The following is a 20,031-nucleotide window of genomic DNA, read 5'->3' on the forward strand; positions in this document are numbered from 1 at the left end:
ATGTTTCATGACAAGTTGGATGATCTCTTCATACATGGACAATTCGAGGACAGCAATATTGTGCGCGGTGTATCTTTGATCAATTTATTCATGAAACTCGACGAAAGAGCACGAGGTTTGATGTTGGCAAGCAATTTTGTGATGCAGAAAAATTTCAAGTTAATATCTGACTACATGAGCGCCGAGCACCAACGGAACGGTTCAAGCGACACGAATCCCTTTACAATGCTTAGGTGTAAGTACCTGGTGATAGTGGTAGACGAGGCAAAGGAGCACTCATTGTGCTCATCAGAGAACTGTCAAAAATTGTCAGAGAAGGGTGAAGTTATCACCGTTGAGAAGGTTTGGAATTGCAAAGGGATGCTTTTAAGTGAAAGCGGAGGAGACCGGGATGGCCGACTCAAAGATTTATGCCTGTTTTTTTCGCTCTTCCAGTTCATCTGCCTGAGATTCGTTGGCTACTCATTACCCCAAGAAGCTCACAAGAAGTTATGGCGGTTAATTGAACATATGCTTTTTGAAGAGAAGGGTTATGAGCGAGTTTTCAGAGTCATCAAAGTAGAACTTGTATTTCTTTTCGATTTATTATTCACCAAATACCCGGTAAATCTTAACCCACATCGTTCCAGGTATAGACTGCTTCAACTCGCCATTGTGGTTGGTGCTGCTCTGATTTCATTCTACTACCTTGAGAGTCCTTCAACTCGCGGATGTGGTTGCTTCAACTCGCCTTTGATCCAGGGAGGGAACCTTTCGGTTCCTGCTTTGGCAACCGTCTTGTTGATGATGTCAATCCTCCTCGTTGAGCTTGCACAGTTCGTCATCATGATTTTCTCAGAATGGGCAAAGGCGATACACATATGCAAGTATGTGCAAGATGAGCGGTGCAGAAAGAACAGATATGCTGAGAAGTTGATCGAGATAATGTGCAGGGTTCGGTTATTGAAGCCTTGGGGAAGACAACTCCGTCAATACTCGCTCCTCAAATTATATAACTATTCTCCATGGAAGTGTACAAATAATAGACTCACCGCTGCTTATGTTGACCCTAAAAGGAATGGTCAGGATCAAATTGCTCCCACCAATTTGTCCGAGCAAGTGATAAAGGCGATTGCTCAGTCTCTAATGATGAATGGTACCAGCAATTTAAAGAAGGGGCAAGCATCTTTGAGACTCAACGACATGTTTAATCAGCTCTCATGGGCCTGTTGTCATGAGACAACCACTCATGTTATAATGGTCTGGCACGTAGCAACCACTTTCTGTGAGCATGAAGCACCTCTAAGAGGGACTCAACTTTCAAAAGAACCGGGAGAACACTTTGGCATAGCAACTAAGCTATTGAAATATCTTGCTTATTTGGTTGCTTTCACCCCTAGGTTGCTCCCTGATCACCCTTACAGGACCCAATACATATTTCGTTCTGCTGTCAGCGAAGCCAGGGGTTTATTCAAGGAATCGTCGGTTTCAATGGACAAGAGGATTGAAATGCTAAAGGGCATTGATGTCGAACAATGCCAGGAAAACATCGTTCTTCAAGGCGCAAAGCCTGGAAGGCAATTTGCTAGTGTTGCGGCAAATGAGGAGCAAATTTGGAAGGTCTTGGCTGACTTCTGGGTGGAAATGATGTTGTACGTGGCTCCGTCGAATGCTGCAGCGGCGCATGCTGACTACCTCCCCCCTGGGGGCGAGTTTGTGACTCATGTTTGGGTTTTAGTCTCTCACGTGGACATCAAGAAAGAGCCACACGATGGTGAGCGACATGATGATTCAAAGAGGAACTGAACTTGGCCTTATGTTATGATGTTATGCCTAATCAGCTCTTTAAAAAGTCTATACGGTTGGGAATATACGTAGCAGTTTCTTTATCTTGCATCGATCCTCAGGCTCTAGAAAACTTTCTCTTGTATGATGTATGGTGTCTTCTTTTATACGTGTGTAATCTGTTACTTGATCCAGAATATTTAATGAAAGACTCAAGTTGGTTGTGCATTTCTGAGATTGTTTTGTGTTGAACATGGACGATATGCAATGACTTTCTATTTCTGTTCACACTTTGCATGTTAGAGTATATGCATTGAAGGAGTACACATCTACCAGAGCAACTAGCAAAGTAGATGACCATATCGGGTATGTCACGAAGCAGAATGGAGCGCTTTGAACGAGGCCAAAAGTGTAGGTGATAGCAGGGGCAAAAATGGTGGAAGCCGCGAGCGCCATGAGCCCAAAAGCTCCATTACTGCAACATCGCTTCAGCGCGCTAAGTACACAAAGAAAGATGCACAGACAAGGCTAGGGAGGTCAATAAAGCCTTAATCTGGAAATCGTATCGATACCTTCGAGCTTATTCCGATAAAATTGCATGAATCATGCATTTTCTGACTTCGAATCTCACGCTTGGTGTTCTTCTGTCAAGCTTGTTCAAAGCAAGGACACTGGAGGAGTCTTATTGGATATATATTCGGACGAGTAATTTCCGTGTTCTTTTTTATTTTCTTTTGTCCTGTTCCTTATTTTCCTCGACAATCTGACATTTTTTTTTTTCGTCAAAAGGCAAGATGTATAGTTAAAAATTGTAGCTACTTTTTCGAAGGGTAATTCGAAGAGATTTTTGTTTTGTTTTGTTTTGGTTTTTTTTTTTTTTTTTTAATATTTTGTGAATGGCAAAGCGTAGAACTATAAGGTTAATTACTAGGAGCCAAAGCCAAGGCACATGAATCCTCCAGTGGCAAAGTCCTACGTACCTACAATCTCATCCCATCTTTGATACTAATATTTATCATGATAACTGCATATAGTACAGTAGTTTTTACGGATATCAATGATTCCTATATATCAACAAGGACAAGAAACTAGGTTGTGGCAGGTAAGGTGAACAAGCAACAACATGAGTGGTATCCTGTGACAACTTGAAGGTACATATGCCAAGCTAGTCTTCTCGGACGTTTTTAGTTACTGATAAAAGTGAAAGGACTATTGATTTCATCATCATGTATCATTTTGTTGGTATTGTCACCCGAGATCATCAATCAACTCGCTCACATTCTACACTTGATGATGATGAGTTTTGAATCATGCTATTGAGGGGTCAATACTAATGATGGTGGTACGCTACGAAATTTATAAATTCCTTAATGGAATTTATATTCAATGATCGTGCATATTTTGGTAATAGATCTTTTAAAAAAATTGTTAGACCTATATACATATATACACACACCCATAGACATTTTGAATTTCAATGGAAGAGCACCCACAATGGCCGCACACAAGCAGAGGGTACAGATTTGTGGTGTGGATGCAAACGTGGAAAGGTAATGGGAGAAGTGTACTACAATGATCATGTCAACAAGGTAGAAATTATTGACTTGGATAAGATTTTGCTCTCATGAGCTTGTCACATTGGCATATCATCATTGATCCTTAATGAGACCAAAACTTATTTTCATGTTGTATAATATTTTTTTTATTTTTATTTTGATTAGGACAGGGGAGCAATGGACAAATCCTTGTATATGAAGATTCGATTCATCGTGAGTTGAATGAATTTTGATCACTATCCATCCCATTTATTTATTTGGGTCTAACTTGAAACATATATCTTTCGATAGTTATATTCACGTATTCGCGTTTCCTCTTCAATCATTCATTTTTGATGTCAAATCAATGGTTTGTGTTTCCTCTTTGAGTATTGATTCGGGATGTCAAAATGTCATTTTAGTTCTCACTCATTTTTTTTTTTAAAGTATCAAAAAAGTTGTCAAAATTCTTAACTCCATTTGTTTAAGTGTTGAAAAGGTCAAACATCAACAAAATGTGGCCTCAACAGTTATTTTCCACATATAAAATGCATAGGCATTTCAAATAGAGTCCATATATACCTAAAAATTATTCTCAAACTTTTTGCCAAAATACGTTAATGATTTATTACCAAAATATGCAAGATTATATTATTTCTTGTGCACTTTTGGAGGGTACTATTAAAACATGCATGAAATTAGAGATGCGGAATAAGAGATTCGCAGGATGGATTAAAAATCTGTTAAAGTAAAAATCAAAGATAGCTTACAAGTAAAGCCAACACGTGAACCTTTTCGACTAAAAAAAAAGTAAAGCCGACACGTGAACCTCTCTTATGACTCAATTTTATGCAACCTTTACATAGTGCGCTTGCAGATGTGATTCAACAATCAAACAATTTTAGTATATAATTGACTGCTCATTTCAATAACGAGAGACACACATATTTTATTTTTGGGTCTATTTGAAGGTATGTTACACATTTGGTCTATTTATATATTTTGGGGCCACTTAAAGGATTAACGATCAAAGAGGAAACATGAATGGATGACTTGATAATCCAAGATCAATAATTAAGGAGGAAACACAAACTTCTATGATTATAGCTATTGGGTGTAGGACTCAAATGAATAAGAGGGATGGATAATGATAGAGATTTATTTTCATTCAAGTCAAGATAAGTCGAATTATTATAAACTCCTTTTCACATGATTAAGACGCATGTTCATTGAGGCCAATCGTGCCTAATAAAATTACATTAGAATTCACAAAATCTCTTAACTGAAATTAATTCTTGTTCTTTTTTCTTTCCTTGGAGCAGCTAAATGGAGGATCCGAGGATAGGAACAAGAGATTCGAGTGATGGGACAAGCAAAATGTGACAGAGATTGCCAGCTCATGGGTCTGACGTGTCACTTGGTGGGCAACCGAGCAATGTATATTACTTGGCCGTGCTACTGGCCATCACTTCACTAAAAATCCCTCATTTTAGATCCAATATTTTGGGGCCACTTAAGGGATCAATGATCAAAGAGGAAATGTGACCATATGACTTAACATCCAAAATCAATAATTAGGGATGAAATTGGGAAAGCCCTTTATTAGCTAACTGATGAAGATGCATGCATTAACATGACAAAGCCAAACTGCATTTCCTTTGTAAGGCTAGGCTGATCTTCTAATTGGTTTGCAAAATTCAAGCCTGAGCATGCTTTTCATGTTGAGCACATAATCAGACTTTTTCAAACAGGAAATCTTTTGCATCATTTGGTATTGGAGTGTACATGTGTTAACACCAAAAATGTTCTCGGCTAAACAACATGAAATAAAGTCGACATCACTGGGAAGCTTGCAAAATCTAAGGATTATGCCACATATCAAAAGGAACCATAATATTGACTCTACATGTTCCAATGCATTTTAGCTTTGCAAAAAGGCCTCCTGCTTTAGCAATGAGTTCTCTTAAGCTCATGCTTCGATGAATTGAATTCTAAATCCATTGACCCATCTGCATGTACTTCGATTTTGAAAGCGGAAGCTCTTCATCAGAGGGTTATCTTAAAAGCTTACCATTATTTGGTTGTCCACCTTTCCTTTGGATTCTGTGGTAGCCTCTTTGGCATTATGGAGACCACATATTTTATGAGTTTTCTCATAATGACGTTGGAAATTTGAAATATCTCTTGGCTTCTGGTAATCGTGCCCCTGGATTAGACAAGTCATTCATCGGTTCTGAAGAAAAATTTGGAACTGACATCTCTCATTTGGGCCACTATTCTGACATAGCAGAAAAATCATTAGAGGGATTCATCTCGGTAATATTGTCATTTAGATTCGCCAGTTCTATTTCTCGTGCCAGGGGTTTCCGTGCTCCTCTGAAGGATGTGCACAACACATGTACGGATAGGTAAGAAGATGACGGCACATATTCTCTACTTCTCTAAGCTCTTGATTATCCCTCATTGATTTTGTCCACTAGTAGATCAACTATTTCCCCAGATTTCAGTCAACTTGCATATGCGAGGAAGAACAGGATGCCCGTGATTCCAACCCGTAGGAGTTGATTATGGGCAGTATATTCCAATGTAGATTGTTGCATCTACTGAACTCCTGATTGCAAGTGGCAATGTGGGATTCACAATCACATAGGATCGTCTGCAATTTTTGCAGACAAGTTTTTTTTTTGGGAACATGCAAATTATCCACATGGCAGGAATTGGTTATTCATTCTCTTTTCCACTTTATCTGAATGCCTTGAGTGTTTTTGTTTTAGCCAGCAGCACTTCACAGTCGTTCAGTAAGAAAGAAAGTCATTGGAAGCTCGAGGAGGTTTCTCTCCCAAATTTGAAACAAGCAAATCACAAAGAGATTATCCTATTCAAAATAGCACATCTTCTTCCTAGACTGCAAAAAAACCCAATAGGAACTCACATTTGATTCACGACCAATAAAAGAAGAGAAAAAATTAAACTATTAAGTTGTTCCTTCGCACTCCAAATGTCATCTAGCAGTCCTTTGTCTCCGGTTAGTATCCTAAGTGAAACTTTGGGTATCCCTACGAACGTCGTGGCGTCCGCCTCTCCGCAAACTCTCGTCCATTGCTTTTACTTTGCCAATTGAAATGCTATGGCAGACAGTAGCAACTTCAGTCTCCTCGACAGAATTAGCATGAACTCAAGGTCCTCCCACACCAACCAAAGCCCCATAAACATAAGAGCACCCCCCCCTCCCCCAACTGCTCGCTGCCTTGACTCCTCTACAGAAGGGCCACAACAGTAGATCTCCACAAGGCCAGGCTCAAGGTTAAACCACCATCCCTTATTTACACTGTTATTTGATGTAAACTAGTGCCCCACCTTCTTATTCATCAAGAACTCCCTTGTAGCTGCCCTTGACCATCGTCCTACCATCTCAGGTATAGGTCTTTTAACAATTGCTGCATTCGTACCCTTCCAAATAAACCTACAGAATGGGCAATCAACGGGGATTAGCCAAAACCAACCCTGGCGGATTAGTCAAAAGTAGAAGAAAATGCAAGCAGATCTTTACAATGTGAAATCATGCAATCGATCAATATCAATAAAGTACTTATTCAAATACATCAAAAAGAGAAACTATCGCACCATGACAAAAGATGAGTGTAAGGTTGATCAGAATAAGGACAACAATTATAACAACATTACAAAACTACAGTGAAAGATCAATGAAGCTGCTTTAGAGTTCAATTTCCTAATGTAATTATTTCTGTTTGAACATACATTTGATTAGTTCTCGAAAGATTTTTGTTTAATCAAATAATCTGACACTTTAGGTCAAGTAATATCCAACCTATGGTGTATGACTTCGAAGTCAATTAAGATAACGTCTAGATTTTTAGTTGATTCATTAGAGAAATGATTTTTTTTTTTTATCATATTGTGAATACAGATTTTTACTTTTATATATTCATCTGTAGTAGAAAATTTTTGACTGTATTCAAATAAGGCAATGAATATCTATTAGTTACAGATATGAGTATGTGCTTTCATCTTGATGGAAGTCAGTATGTCTTTGAATTAATGACAGAATTATGAGAAATTTTTTTCTCTAAATTTGCGCCTCATGTGTATATGACCTATATTCGTGTTTGCGAGTTTTACTTATGTTTATTAACTGTTTCTGTTGCGCCATAATTTTGCATCAATGTTTACCTGCATTGAGAAAGACTGATGGTCCATGTAGAGAAATCATTTTCGTCCCAAGCGTTCATATGAGTGAAAATCGTCACAAGAAGTGTTTTGGAAAGGCAATGACTTCTTATTGAACCAACGAAACCACATAATTAAGGGTAACATGGGGAACACCAAATTATGGACGGTGAGGATGAGGAGTGGGCCCTCTCGAACAACAAGGAGTTACATTTGGCGCTCATCCTAATTCCCTAAAAATCCATAATTTAGATACAACCACAATCCTATTTTGAACCTTTTCTCTTTGTTTTTTTAAAAAAAGTTACCAACTTTCACTCTAGTCGTAAATCTGCCCCAACTCCAAAAATCACCGTTGGTTTCTTCAAAACTATAAACATTGAGAGACTGCTATAATTCCATGAGTGTGTTAAAATCTAAATTTTGCCTATTTACTTAGGTTTTAAATTGCATGAAAAATTAGAGATTAATTTCTAATCCTTAAAAAAAATAATTTTCATTAAATTACATCACATATAAACGTTAGGAACATTTGCATTACTAGTATTAAATTAAAAAATAATTAAAAATAATTAAAAATATTTTTCTTTAAAAATGGAGAGGCCTGGCCATGGCTGGGCCGGCCTGGCCCCTTTTCCTCTTTCTTTACCCCGTGCGGGCCGGCCCATCTCCTCTGCTTTCCGGCCCGGCCCGCTCATCTCTTCCCGTCCCCTTCTCTCCTCCCTATCGTGGACGGTAGCTCGACGACAAACAACACAGGACGAAAGACATCGGTACAGGGTACAGAGAACGCCGCGGAGGACGTCGCGCGGTACTGGTTCGGACAGAGGTAGCTGGCGTCGTCCTGGCCTGGAGAGAGGACGGAGAGAGGCATAAAGCGGAAAGAAAAGGCCAAGAGAGAGGGGAGCTCGAGGATGGCTGCTTCTCGAAGGGTTCGGCTTCTCTGGTTTGAGGGAGAGGCGGCAACCCGGCTTCTCTGGTTTATGCGTGTTTTACTTCTAACTCGTTTGCGTCGAGCATTTCCTGCTTATTTTCCTTGAATCTAGATCTGAATCCGAGTTCTAAGAATGGTCAATGTCTTTTTCTCGATCTGTGCTTACCATGAGTTCGAGGGAATGCCCGAACCAAAACCGGTCGCTTTTGTCTCAGGTTCCAAATTGTTCTGAGGATTCGTAGATGTGTTTCGTCCGGTGCAACGTTTTTACTGATTGCCGAATACATTTCTTTGCTCAGATTTCATCTCTTCAAAGTCTGGATAGCCCTGGGTTTTTGGTTGTCAGTTTTGTCTCGTGCTTTGATATATCCTAGGATTGTTCGTGGGGTTTATTGTGTGGCCGCAAGCGCGAGCGTCAAGTGCTCGCGGGTAGGTTGTCTGGGGTTCGGAAGTCGTTTGCTATGGAGATCCGGTGATGGTCAGGTCGGTCATCGGCAGGGAGGATGTTTCGCGATTTGGTTTGGGGAGTCTCGGTCATGGACGCCCGACGGTGGGATCTGTATATGCGCTATACTTTGATTCCTGAAGTCCTCGCGGTTTTCTTGCATTTCGGTGTGTTCCGGCGATGTCTTGGGGGCAAGTAGGGAGAGACGTTGAAAGGTTTAAGGAAATAGAGAAAAAAACAAAAAGGGAAAATGGGCTTACTTTTACCAAAATAGCAAAAGAGTCGTGATTTTATTTTGGACAAATTTAGACTTGGTTTTATTATAGGATTAATAAGACTTTGTTTGATAACATTTATATTTTGAGGAACAATTTCTTTTTAGAAAGCCTTTTTCAATTTCTATCCCCCAAAGTAATTTGTGAATAAAAGAACGCGTTTCGTAATTGTACAAAATTTATATTCTCATAATAAAAAAGGAACATAAATGTGTTTAGTATGATCCATAATTTTTTTTTATAACGCAGTATTTATTTTATTTTTTAATAGGCTAGGGTAGGCGGTGGAGGCCGGTGGACAACGGACGGCGGCAGTGGCCAGTGGTGGCAAGTTGCAAGGAAGAAGAAGAAAAGATAAAAAGAAAAGAAAAAATAACGTATTTCTAGAAATTATTTTTAGGAACAAGAAGTTTATTTTTTTTTTTTTATTTCTTGTTTATGCTCCAAATTTATTCTCTAGCCACTTTTCTATTTTAGAAAATAGAAAAATTAATTAATGTTTTCAAATATATTTATGTTCTTTTTATATTTTGAGAGCAAAAGAATAGAAAAATAAAGAAACAAAAGCGTTGCCAAACAAAGCCTAAGTCTTTGGCTTGAATTGAAGTACGGAGGGCTTGAATTGAAGTAAGGAGAGCGGTGCTTAATTGTGGTTATAATTCCATTTGGGTTTGGTCTGCCCTAGCAAAAGCTTTGGGCTATTGATGCATTGGGCTTAATTTTAGATTAGGCTTAGGTCATTTTGAAAATGGATTTAACATCAGGGCGCAAATGTGTCCATGACCCGGACCTGCGAAGCCATATGTGTCCACGTTCAAACTAGGGCCTAGGGTCTAGCCCGTATCCCTATTTTTGGATACAAAATTTTTAAAATAAAAAATAATAATTAAAATTTCGAATTTTTTTTTATTTTTCTTAAAATAAAAAGCTTAAAAAATAGTTTTTGGGTAATTTATTTTAAAAGGTGGAAGCCTGTCAATCCAAGATTGTGCTTAAAATTGAACAAACCCTTACGGCTTTACCATAGGTTTCGATCGTTTTTGAAGACAAATCCCCTTAGTTGCGCATTTTCAATACGTTGATTATGGCTTCCCTCTAGCTTAGTTTGGATTAGCATTTTTCTTTTTCGTAGTGTTAGATCTTTGTTATTCCATGCAATTTATTTAACACTTTCTTTGATTGTTGATTGTTATGTTAATGGTTGCATACCCATATAGTCACTTCATATTTTAGTGGATAAATAAAATCAATTCAAACTGCTTGAGCAAAATCTTTTTTTTTTTTAAATAAACAAGATTATGTACCGAAATGGTACTAATTAGTTAATTAGTGTAATCAAGTCCCTGACTCCAGATTCTCTGGTTGTATTGGAAGTGAAATAAGCTTTCACACTTCACTTGGCTTGCAGCCAACCTTGATAAGCTAGTAACAACTCCTTTTTAGAAAATTCTCACACCATTAATTTTAATACCGACGTCTTACAAGGTATGAGCTTGGGAGAGCCCGTGGCTAAATCATGGGTTGTGGGCCTGCCTTTTAAGCAATACCTCTAAACCTATTTCCTTCCCTATCGAAGGATAGGTCATGACAGAGTGCTAGTGAAAATGGAGGTTGTTAAATTTGCTAGTGAAAATGGAGGTTGTTAAATTATCTTTTAATTGGCCATGATATTAATAATGTTGAAGAAACCACTTACAATTTTTGGACCTAGGGGCAAACTTGGGACTATAGTAAAAGTTGATAATTTTTTTGGGCAGTGCTATTTTCACCACTTACATGGCTAAATCCACCTTATATTCACTATAAAAATGCCATCAATCATTTAATTGCAATTTAAAGTAGTGGCCCAAACTTATTCACTTTCCTTCTTTTTATTTAAGACTTTTTTTATGTAATCAATTAATTTTTTTTTTTTTTTTGCCTTGTGTTTATCCCATATATATTAAAGGTACTATGTACTGTGAGATTTTACTTAAGTAGAAATTAGTTTTGTCAAAGAGAAAAATTTTCAAAAAACCTAATTCTTTTCAAAGTTGTCTATCAAATTTGTGGATTAATTGACAAGTAGAATATAGAAATTTTTTAACATAGACATTTTTTAACGCAATTACTTGTTTATAAACTTTCGCATTTATTGTGTGTGTCACCATCAAACTTTATTAGCTATCTTTTATACACATATACATATAATTGAATAATCAAAAAAAAAAATTATAAAGAATTTCTAAAATAAAATCATAATTTTATTCTCGAATGTGAAACTTTAAAAGATGAGATGTAATTATATCGCAACAATCCTAAAATAAGATTTTTTTTTTTAAATACCAATGAAATCTCATCATTTTGGCTTGACAAAAATTAATATCATCAGTGAGATATTTTCGAACAAGATAAGAAAGGGTTTAATGGTGATATGCACAACAAAAGCAAAAGCTTATTGAGATAATTTTGTTTTACAAAATTGTCTATGTTAATCTCTAGATTCTACTTGACAGTTAACCCTTAAATTTGCTTGACAATGTAAAAAAGAATTATATTTCTTGGGAATTGTTCTTTTTTCACAAAACATATATTGCGGAAGTAAAATCTAAAAAGAAAAAGAAAAGATAATGCCTTTATTATACACGAAATAGCCACATCAAACAAAAACAAATATGTGAAATGTTTAATTATGACAACTAAATTCTAAATAAAATTGGAAAAAGAATGAATAAGAAGGAAAGTAAATTAATTTGGGGCTACCACTTTATATTACAATTGAATGGTTGAGGAAATTTTGCCTTTTTAGTTAAAAATTGGGTGAATTAGTTATACAAAAGGTGGAAAAAGTGCAGCCATTTTTTTTTTTTTTTTTTTTAAACAAAATTTTTTAGACAAAATTGGAATTAGATCTAAAGTTGGAGATTTTTGGTGAATTAAGCGCTGGCATCTTACATAGGGTGTCAAATGCATATGATGGCCAATGGCGCTGCCGAATAATGTATGACGAACAAGGTGATGTCAAACCCATGAGGTGGCAATCCATGTTAAGCATTTTGTTGGCCCCATCACTAGATTGTCATGTCCCGTCCTTGGATCTAATGAAAAAAAAAATAAACATAAACATTAATTTTAGATAAGATATTTCTTGAATCCTAATATATTTTATTAGGCATGATTGACTTGAATGAGCACGCATCTTAATCATGTGAATAGTAGTTACCATAATTGCACTTTTAAAGGTATTAAATTAAAAAAAATTCTGATATATATTTCTATAGATTATGAATTCCAGCGGAGGAGCATCGAGAACCGCATGCTAACAAGCATATGATACGGGTTTGTGGTGTAAATACAAACGTGGAAAGGTAACGAAAGAAGAAATCCATGGTAGTCATGTCTAAAGGTAAAAATCATTAATCAAATCAAGTTTTGCTCTCGTGATCTTATCACGTTGGCATATTGTCATAGTCCTAGAAAAAGCAAAGTGATTCTAGATGTTTTTGTGAAATAAATTATATTGATGGGACCTAAACTGATTTTCATGTTGTATGTCAATTTTAGTTTTTTTTTTTTATTAGGACGGAAGAGCAAGAGATAAATTTTTGTCTATGTAGATTTGATTCATCGTGAGTTGAGTGAAAATGAATTTCAATTATTGTCCGTCCCACTTATTTATTTGGGTCCAATATGAAACATGTCTTTTGACAGCTATAATCACGTGTTCATGTTTTCTCTTCAATCATTCATCTTGGATATCAAATCATAGGTCATGTTTCCTCTTCAATTATTGATCATGAATCTTAAAATGTCATTTTAGTATTAAAAAAAAAAAAAGAAGGTGCCAAAATTCAACTTAGTTCAACTCAAAACTCCATTTGTTCAAGTGTTGAAAAGGCCAAACATCAACAAAAAGTGGTCCGAACAATTATTTTTACACATAAAATATATAGGCATTTCACAATAGGGTCTCTATGTACATAAAATTATTCTTAAACATTCTGCCAAAATATGCAATATTCTATTATTTTTAGTATAATTATAAGAGATTTATTACCATAATTTACATGATTATATTATTTCTTGTCCACTTATTGGAGGGTACAATTAATACACGCCCAGAATTAGAGACGTGGATAAAAGCTTTGCAAGGATAGATTACAACTTGATTAAAGTAATAATCAAAGGCAGCTTACCAAGTAAAGCTGACACTTGAACCTCCTATATGACTCAATTTCACGTAAGCTTTACATAAGTGCGCGCGCATGTGATTCAACAATCAAACAAAGGATAAACATTAAGTACAATTGTCGTTGAATTCTTTTTTTACGCATCCCACGTTTAACACAATTGATATTGACAGAATCATTTTTATAAAGTAACTAATTTCTCACTTCAATAGCAAGAGACATATACTTTATTATTTTGCGTATTATAAGGTATGCTAATGATTTGGTTATTGCTAAGTTTACCATCTACAAATATATTCTGGGGCCACTTAAAGGATCAATGATTGAAGAGGAAACATGAATAGATGACTTTACGTCGAAGATGAATTATTAGGGAGGAAACATGAACCTCTATGATTATAGTTATAGGGTGTGGGACTCAAGTGAAGAAGAGAGACGGACAATAATTGAGATTCATTTTCACTCAACTCACGATGAATCGAATCTACATATACAAGAATTTACCTCAAGCTCTCACGTCCTAATCAATATGAAATGATGCCATATTTTCACAAAAAGACATATGGAACCACTCTGTTCTTTTTAGGACCATGATGATGATATGCAGATGTGACAATATCATGAGAGCAAAATTTGCTTCGAGTTAGTAATTTCCACGTTGTCGACATGACCATTGTAGATTTCTTATTCCAATCCCTTTCCATGTTTGAATGTAGGCCACAAACATGTACCCTTTGCTTGTCTGTATCCATTCTTGGTGCTTCTCCATGGGAATTCAAACAATTCAAGCGAGATGGTTCAAAAGCCGTTTGGATAAAGGCTGTTCCTACTTCCAACGAGGAGAAGAAAGTTGTCAATAAATAGCGTAAATAAGGAAGTGGCTTTTTGTGTGTGTATATATATATGTATGCATGTGTGTAAGTATGCATGGATGAATTTTGTTTTGATACCTTTTAAATGTGGACATTATTATAAACTCCTTTTCACATGATTAAAAAGCGAGTTCATTCAGGTTAATCATACCTAATAAATTAACGTTACCCTCATGCTAGTCATGGTTAATCTTTTCTCTTTCGTTGGAGCAACTAAAAGGAGGGACAGGACAATGAGCCATAGGATCGGCAGAATGCTGGATGGGAACTTCCAGCTGATGCATCTAACGTGGCTACCGGCGCACAACGGCATACGTCCCCACCGTTTTGGCCGCGATACGGCCCATAATGTATAGCTGGCACACTGTGCAGGATGCCAAATGTAACCTCGATCCTGGAGAACACGCCGCTAACCGTTGATTCCCTGCTGCTTGCGAGGGTCCAGTCCTTATCCTCATGTCCATTGTTTGGTTCCTGATCTTGCACCCAATTATGTGATTTTGTTTGTTTAATAAGAAGCCCGGGCCTCTCTAAAGCACTTATTAGTTATTGCGATAATTTTCACTCATATGAATAGTCGGGACCAAAATAATTTCTCTACATGGACCAATTGTCTTTCTGAATGTAGGAAAACTTTCGTGCAAAAATGTGAAGCAATAGAGACTATAGACAAACACGAGTAACCTCGCCAAACAAGTAGATAGGTCAAATACGCTTAAAGATGCATATGTAGTAAAAATTCTCTGATAGTTCTGTCATTAATTCAGAAGTATGCCGACTTACATCAAAATAAAATCACATATTTGTATCTATGAAAACTAAACTAGAAAAATAAAATAAATAAATAAACTAGAAAATTCTAAGTAATTGATAGCGATTGCCTTATTTGAATATGATCAATTTAAGATTCCACTGTGGATGAAGAAATGATGTAACATCCTATATTTACAATCTATTAAAAGTTCAACCATTTGGCTAATAAATCAGCAACAGATCTCGACTTCCCCACCACCACCATCGGTTGGAAATAACTCAACCTAGAGTTTAAAAGTGTTGGATTATTCGATTAAACAAACACCTTTCAATCTACAAAGGCTGTGGATCAACATCTTCAAGGCCAGCAACTTTTCATTGCCTTGGATTAGATTCCACCGAAACTTTGCAACTGAACCATCAGCTTAATCTTCAGATTTTTCTGGTATAACAAAATCAATTTTCGGTATCTCCTTGAGTTTTCTTTTTTTTTTTTTGGTAGAAGGTATCTCCTTGAGTTAGGTCATTGGTTTTGCTTCCTTTTTGTTCCCTATCTGTATCAAATGGTAGCTTCTTGTCTGCCACCTTTAGTGGACATTGATAGAGAAAATATTAGGTACAACTTTGATTTCAAGTCAGTGAAAAACTAGTTCATTCACCTTGGAACATGTGTTGCACGCGGCGCACTTGTCAATCACTCTTTTTCTTTTTCTGTTTTTTTTTTTCCTTTTTCTCCCTTTCACTCTTCCCGGGACGACAATAGACGTATGTCCCCTTCCACCACTAGCTCACCACCATTTCGATCCTCTGATATCCAGCTTGAGCTTAGTCGGCAAACTTGAGCATTAGATTTTGGATCTAAGGTCAAGCGAGCCCTAGATTTGTGATCTAGAGCTTGACTCGACAATCTGGGTTGATTTTTGGTTGACCAAGGTCAGCATAGGCAACGAATGAGGTGGAAGTGATGGTGTGGTTCGTGGACACAATGTAAGGCCTTGATGTCATAGATAGATTCCTAACATAAATTCTCTAACAGCACTCTAACAATTTAGTTGCATCGTGATTCTCTCAATCATTGAGTTATGTTCTGTACATTCATAAGATTGGGAAATGTCGGTCCAAGGTACATAGGATAGTGTTAGTGCTCCATGTAGAACCTTTTAGCTCACTTTGAAAAAAAAAAAGGGTTAATACCCTAGAAAACTCCAAACTGGTATACTTGTGACAAATTTATCCCAAACTATTTTTTGACCATAAAAAACCCCAAACTAGTACACCGTGACAAATTTATCTCGACTGACCACAAAAAACCCTAAATTGGTACATTTATGACAAATTTACCCAAAACTAATTTTTTCGACTGCAAAAAACCCAAAACTGGTAAATTTGTGACAAATATACCCTCCGCTAAATTGGATTAATCCCACAAAAAAATCACAAAAATTGTAAATTGTGACAAATGGAGCGTAAAATCCCAAATTTGTATATAGTCAATTGCCACATATTATTTAACTTAATAATTTGATAGTAAAATTTAACAAAAACTAACATAGAGTAAATTTATCACAAGTGTATCAGTTTTGGGTAAATTTGTCAAAAGTATACCAGTTTGGGGTGACCACAAAATAGTTTGGGGTTTTTTAGGGTATTAACCCAAAAAAAAAAAAAAAAAAAAATTGGTCTTGCTTTTTCATTGTTAGGTTAACTTAATTAAAGATGAACATTTTTGACGCATAGGACAATGACAAGATTTACATGGCTTTAGATCATAGGTATTAGATTGATTGGAATCCTTAATTAGGTCCCCTTGCACACTAGCTATGCCAATTTCAATGAGTCATCTCCATGTAAAACGTGTTAGCTTACCTTTCCTTTTAACACTTGGTCTTGCTTTTTCTTCGTGCTAGATCAGGAAACACGTGATAGGGTTTGTTCTCCATGCAAAGCAGGCAAAGTCAATCATCAAGCCGGCATTGCTATACCGCAATGCCCACCGCCTAAAAACCACATTGGTCACCAGATTTCTTGAAATATTTACTAAACACCGAAATAGAATTGGGAATGGGCCACCGATCAATTATCAACTTTGATACTATTTGTTAGAAACGCGCAGCAAATTTCTAATACTTTTACTTGCGGAGATCGCCAAGAGAGGCCCATGACCACCCAATATTAGTATCAGAAGCTAGGTTACCAAGAAGTCTAGATACAATAGTCACTCGAAGAGAGTTATTGATGCTCTTATCTACATATGACGTGTGAGGGGGAGATTGTAGGAGTTTATTTCGCATTTGATTATAGAAGGGATTTGTGGTCAGTTTATAAAGTGTAAGAAAAAACCTCACCTTTTAAGCTTTCAGGGTGAGAGAGGCCCAAAACCACCAAACACACGTAACGTATTACTCCCATGTTGGCTGGTCCGATACTCACATTGCTGTTCAATCTCTCGGCTTTCTTAAAGTTCGTACTTTTAGCCATCAAGCCTTCTATGTTACCTTTTTAATAATTGCCCTGCAACTTCTAACATTCTTTTGAGGAAAGTGCAGACTTCACTTCCTCGACAGATATATCTCACTCCCTCTCATCAACGAATTAGGAAAGTGCTCATAAGAAATGGGTAAAGAAAAAAGCAGCATAATAGCTTGCTATTGATCAATATCATCTCATCCACATTCGTTTGATCATTGATGACTTTATCAAACTCAATTGTGATCATGAGTCGGCTTCCCTTAACCATCTTATATGTAAAGAAAAGTTGGATCAAGAAAAGTTTCTTCACGAGCAATTTCGATATATACAACTCTTCAAGTTTTGCTCAATCTTCAGTTGCACTCTTCTTATCTGCACCACAACCGAAACGTCATCCCCCAAATTCAAGAGAATAATTTTCCTAGCCTTTTTCAAGATATCAGCCTTTCCCTTCTTATTTCATACTCTAGAAAGACTTATCATCTCCCTCCAACGCTAAATCCAAGCCTTGTGTCTCAAGGAGCTCCTGCATCTTAATGAGCCTCAAGCTATAACAAATTCTGCTAGTGAATTCCTCCAACTCAAGCTTTGTTGAAATCATAGCCATAATTGAAGATAGACAAAATTCCCAGGGCAGTCAACCAACAATAGCCATAGGCTCTTTTACAATTTGTTATGACTAGCGAGGAACCGTAAACAAAATGAAATAATTCAAAAAATAAATAAATAAAACCTAAACAATGGTGATTTTCATAGTTTGATGGTGTGCCTAATATGTGGGAAAAAATCAACAATATGGTTCCACGATAATCAAGATGAAGAGAAATACAATCACTATAAGCTCACGTTCAAGTGCTTCCCAACTCTAAATACATCCAAACCCACATAAATCAATCAACAAGAAAGGAGATTTCTCTCACTCTCAACTTTCTTGGATGACTGCTCTCAAAAGCTCTCTAGGGTATTCACAAGTTGTCTATAAAATAAACATCAACATAGGGTTATAATAACTAGTAAGTGCATAATCAAGGCCACATTGGGGTGGGCCCCGACCAAGATAGGTAGATTTTATCAGTTTGGTTATTTTACTTTCCTTTTTTTCCCCTTCTCAAAGGCCATTTTGCTGTGAAGACCAAAGTCAAGGTAGGCCAAAGAGGTAACTTAACACTCATTGTTTGGTTTAAATATTGTCTACATAGAATCCTTTTTTTTTCCTTTTGCTTAAAGCAAGTTAGAGGATAGAAGCTCCCTTTTTGCAAACTCCTTAATCGTCTGATCTAGTAATAAGTCAGATAAATGAGACAGAAGGCGTAACCGTCACTTCGACGTAGGATGCCTCCCAGCATGCCAGCATGGCACTCAACAGCATATCAATAGCCATTTATTTCTAAGGGCGGGATCAATATATAAGAAAAAAATACATAGTTCAAGAATTCAATTGAACAAAAAAGAAACTCAAGAAATTGATGAAGTTTAGAGAGTAACATACTTTTATCACTTTCTTTATACTTTTTTTTTTGTCGAAACTTTCTTTTTTACTTCGATAGCTCCATGTGCAGGTACAATCAAATAAAATAATTTTTTTTCAAGGTATTTACTTCCGAAGTATATCATTTTGGGCCGCGTTTTTCTCCTTCACTAAACCTTTGATTGTTGAGTTATGAACATGGACGTCCGTTACATTTTTTCCTTTTTTTGTTAAGTTTGCGATGATCATATTAATATAACTTATAGACCAAAGGTTTGGTTTGAAGACAAGAAAAATATGACCCATTCTTTCTTGTTTTTTCAAGACCTATCACAACAATCAATCCCAATTTTCGTGTAGGTGCTTTAAAATTAAGCAAAATTAGGCATATATCATTGGTGTAAAGATAAATTTAAACAAAGGGGTCTCAATAATCCTTAATCCAAGAAATTTAATTTCTCTTCTCTTACTTTTATCAAATCAAGCATGTATAAAACTGTTTGTAGAAAAAAAGAATTAATACCATCGATGTATTCTATAATTACACTTAAATTAGTTGGTGATTGTGACTGCTTAGCTAAAGTAATTTACTTCAGGAGTTCCTAATCCTTGGCCCTCGGCCAAAGCCACATTAGTAAAAATGGACCTTAGAGCATCACCTATATGGTTTCTCCGCACAATCATTCCCTCTTCACACTATGTTGACACCTAATTTTAGCAAATCTAGGAAAATAAAGAAAATAAAAATTGCATTAGAACAAATAAAAGGAAAAAATGAAAAAATGGGGGAAATTGATTTGATTGATTATGCATGGAAATTTGAAATTCTGATGAATATTTGGATTTTATTAAATGTAGAAGCAATTTAAAAATCAAGTGAATAAAGGGTAAGAATTTTTGCAAAATGGAAGAAATCTGAGCAAAATCGAGCTGATTGCGAAATCACGCTCTAATTTACAACTTTGATTTAATGCGATAGAAGATGGAAACTCGAAAAATACCATACAAAGCGGCTATATGGAATCATTATAAAAGAGAGCTTCATTTTTTGTGATTCAGGGGGGATTTTTCGAAAAAATTGAGAGCAAAATTCATAGAGAAAAAATTTTCGTGAGAAATTCAAGCAAAAAAAACAAAAAAGGAAACCCTAGCGGCACTA

At 36.3% G+C, this 20,031-nt stretch overlaps 1 protein-coding gene across 1 annotated transcript; it reads left to right on the top strand.

The window, feature by feature from the left end:
* On the top strand, positions 1 to 1,785 carry LOC104442477. Its single transcript, XM_039310666.1, has one exon. It carries the CDS (start codon positions 1 to 3, stop codon positions 1,783 to 1,785), a length of 1,785 nt encoding a protein of 594 aa, XP_039166600.1.
* Positions 1,786 to 20,031: the final 18,246 nt, after the last annotated feature.

The sequence above is a fragment of the Eucalyptus grandis genome, chromosome 4, assembly GCF_016545825.1.
Source record: "Eucalyptus grandis isolate ANBG69807.140 chromosome 4, ASM1654582v1, whole genome shotgun sequence".
NCBI lineage: Eukaryota > Viridiplantae > Streptophyta > Magnoliopsida > Myrtales > Myrtaceae > Eucalyptus > Eucalyptus grandis.

Coding starts and splice junctions, on each gene's coding strand:
- LOC104442477 (XM_039310666.1), top strand. CDS start 1: ATGTTTCATGACAAGTTGGATGATCTCTTCATACATGGACAATTCGAG.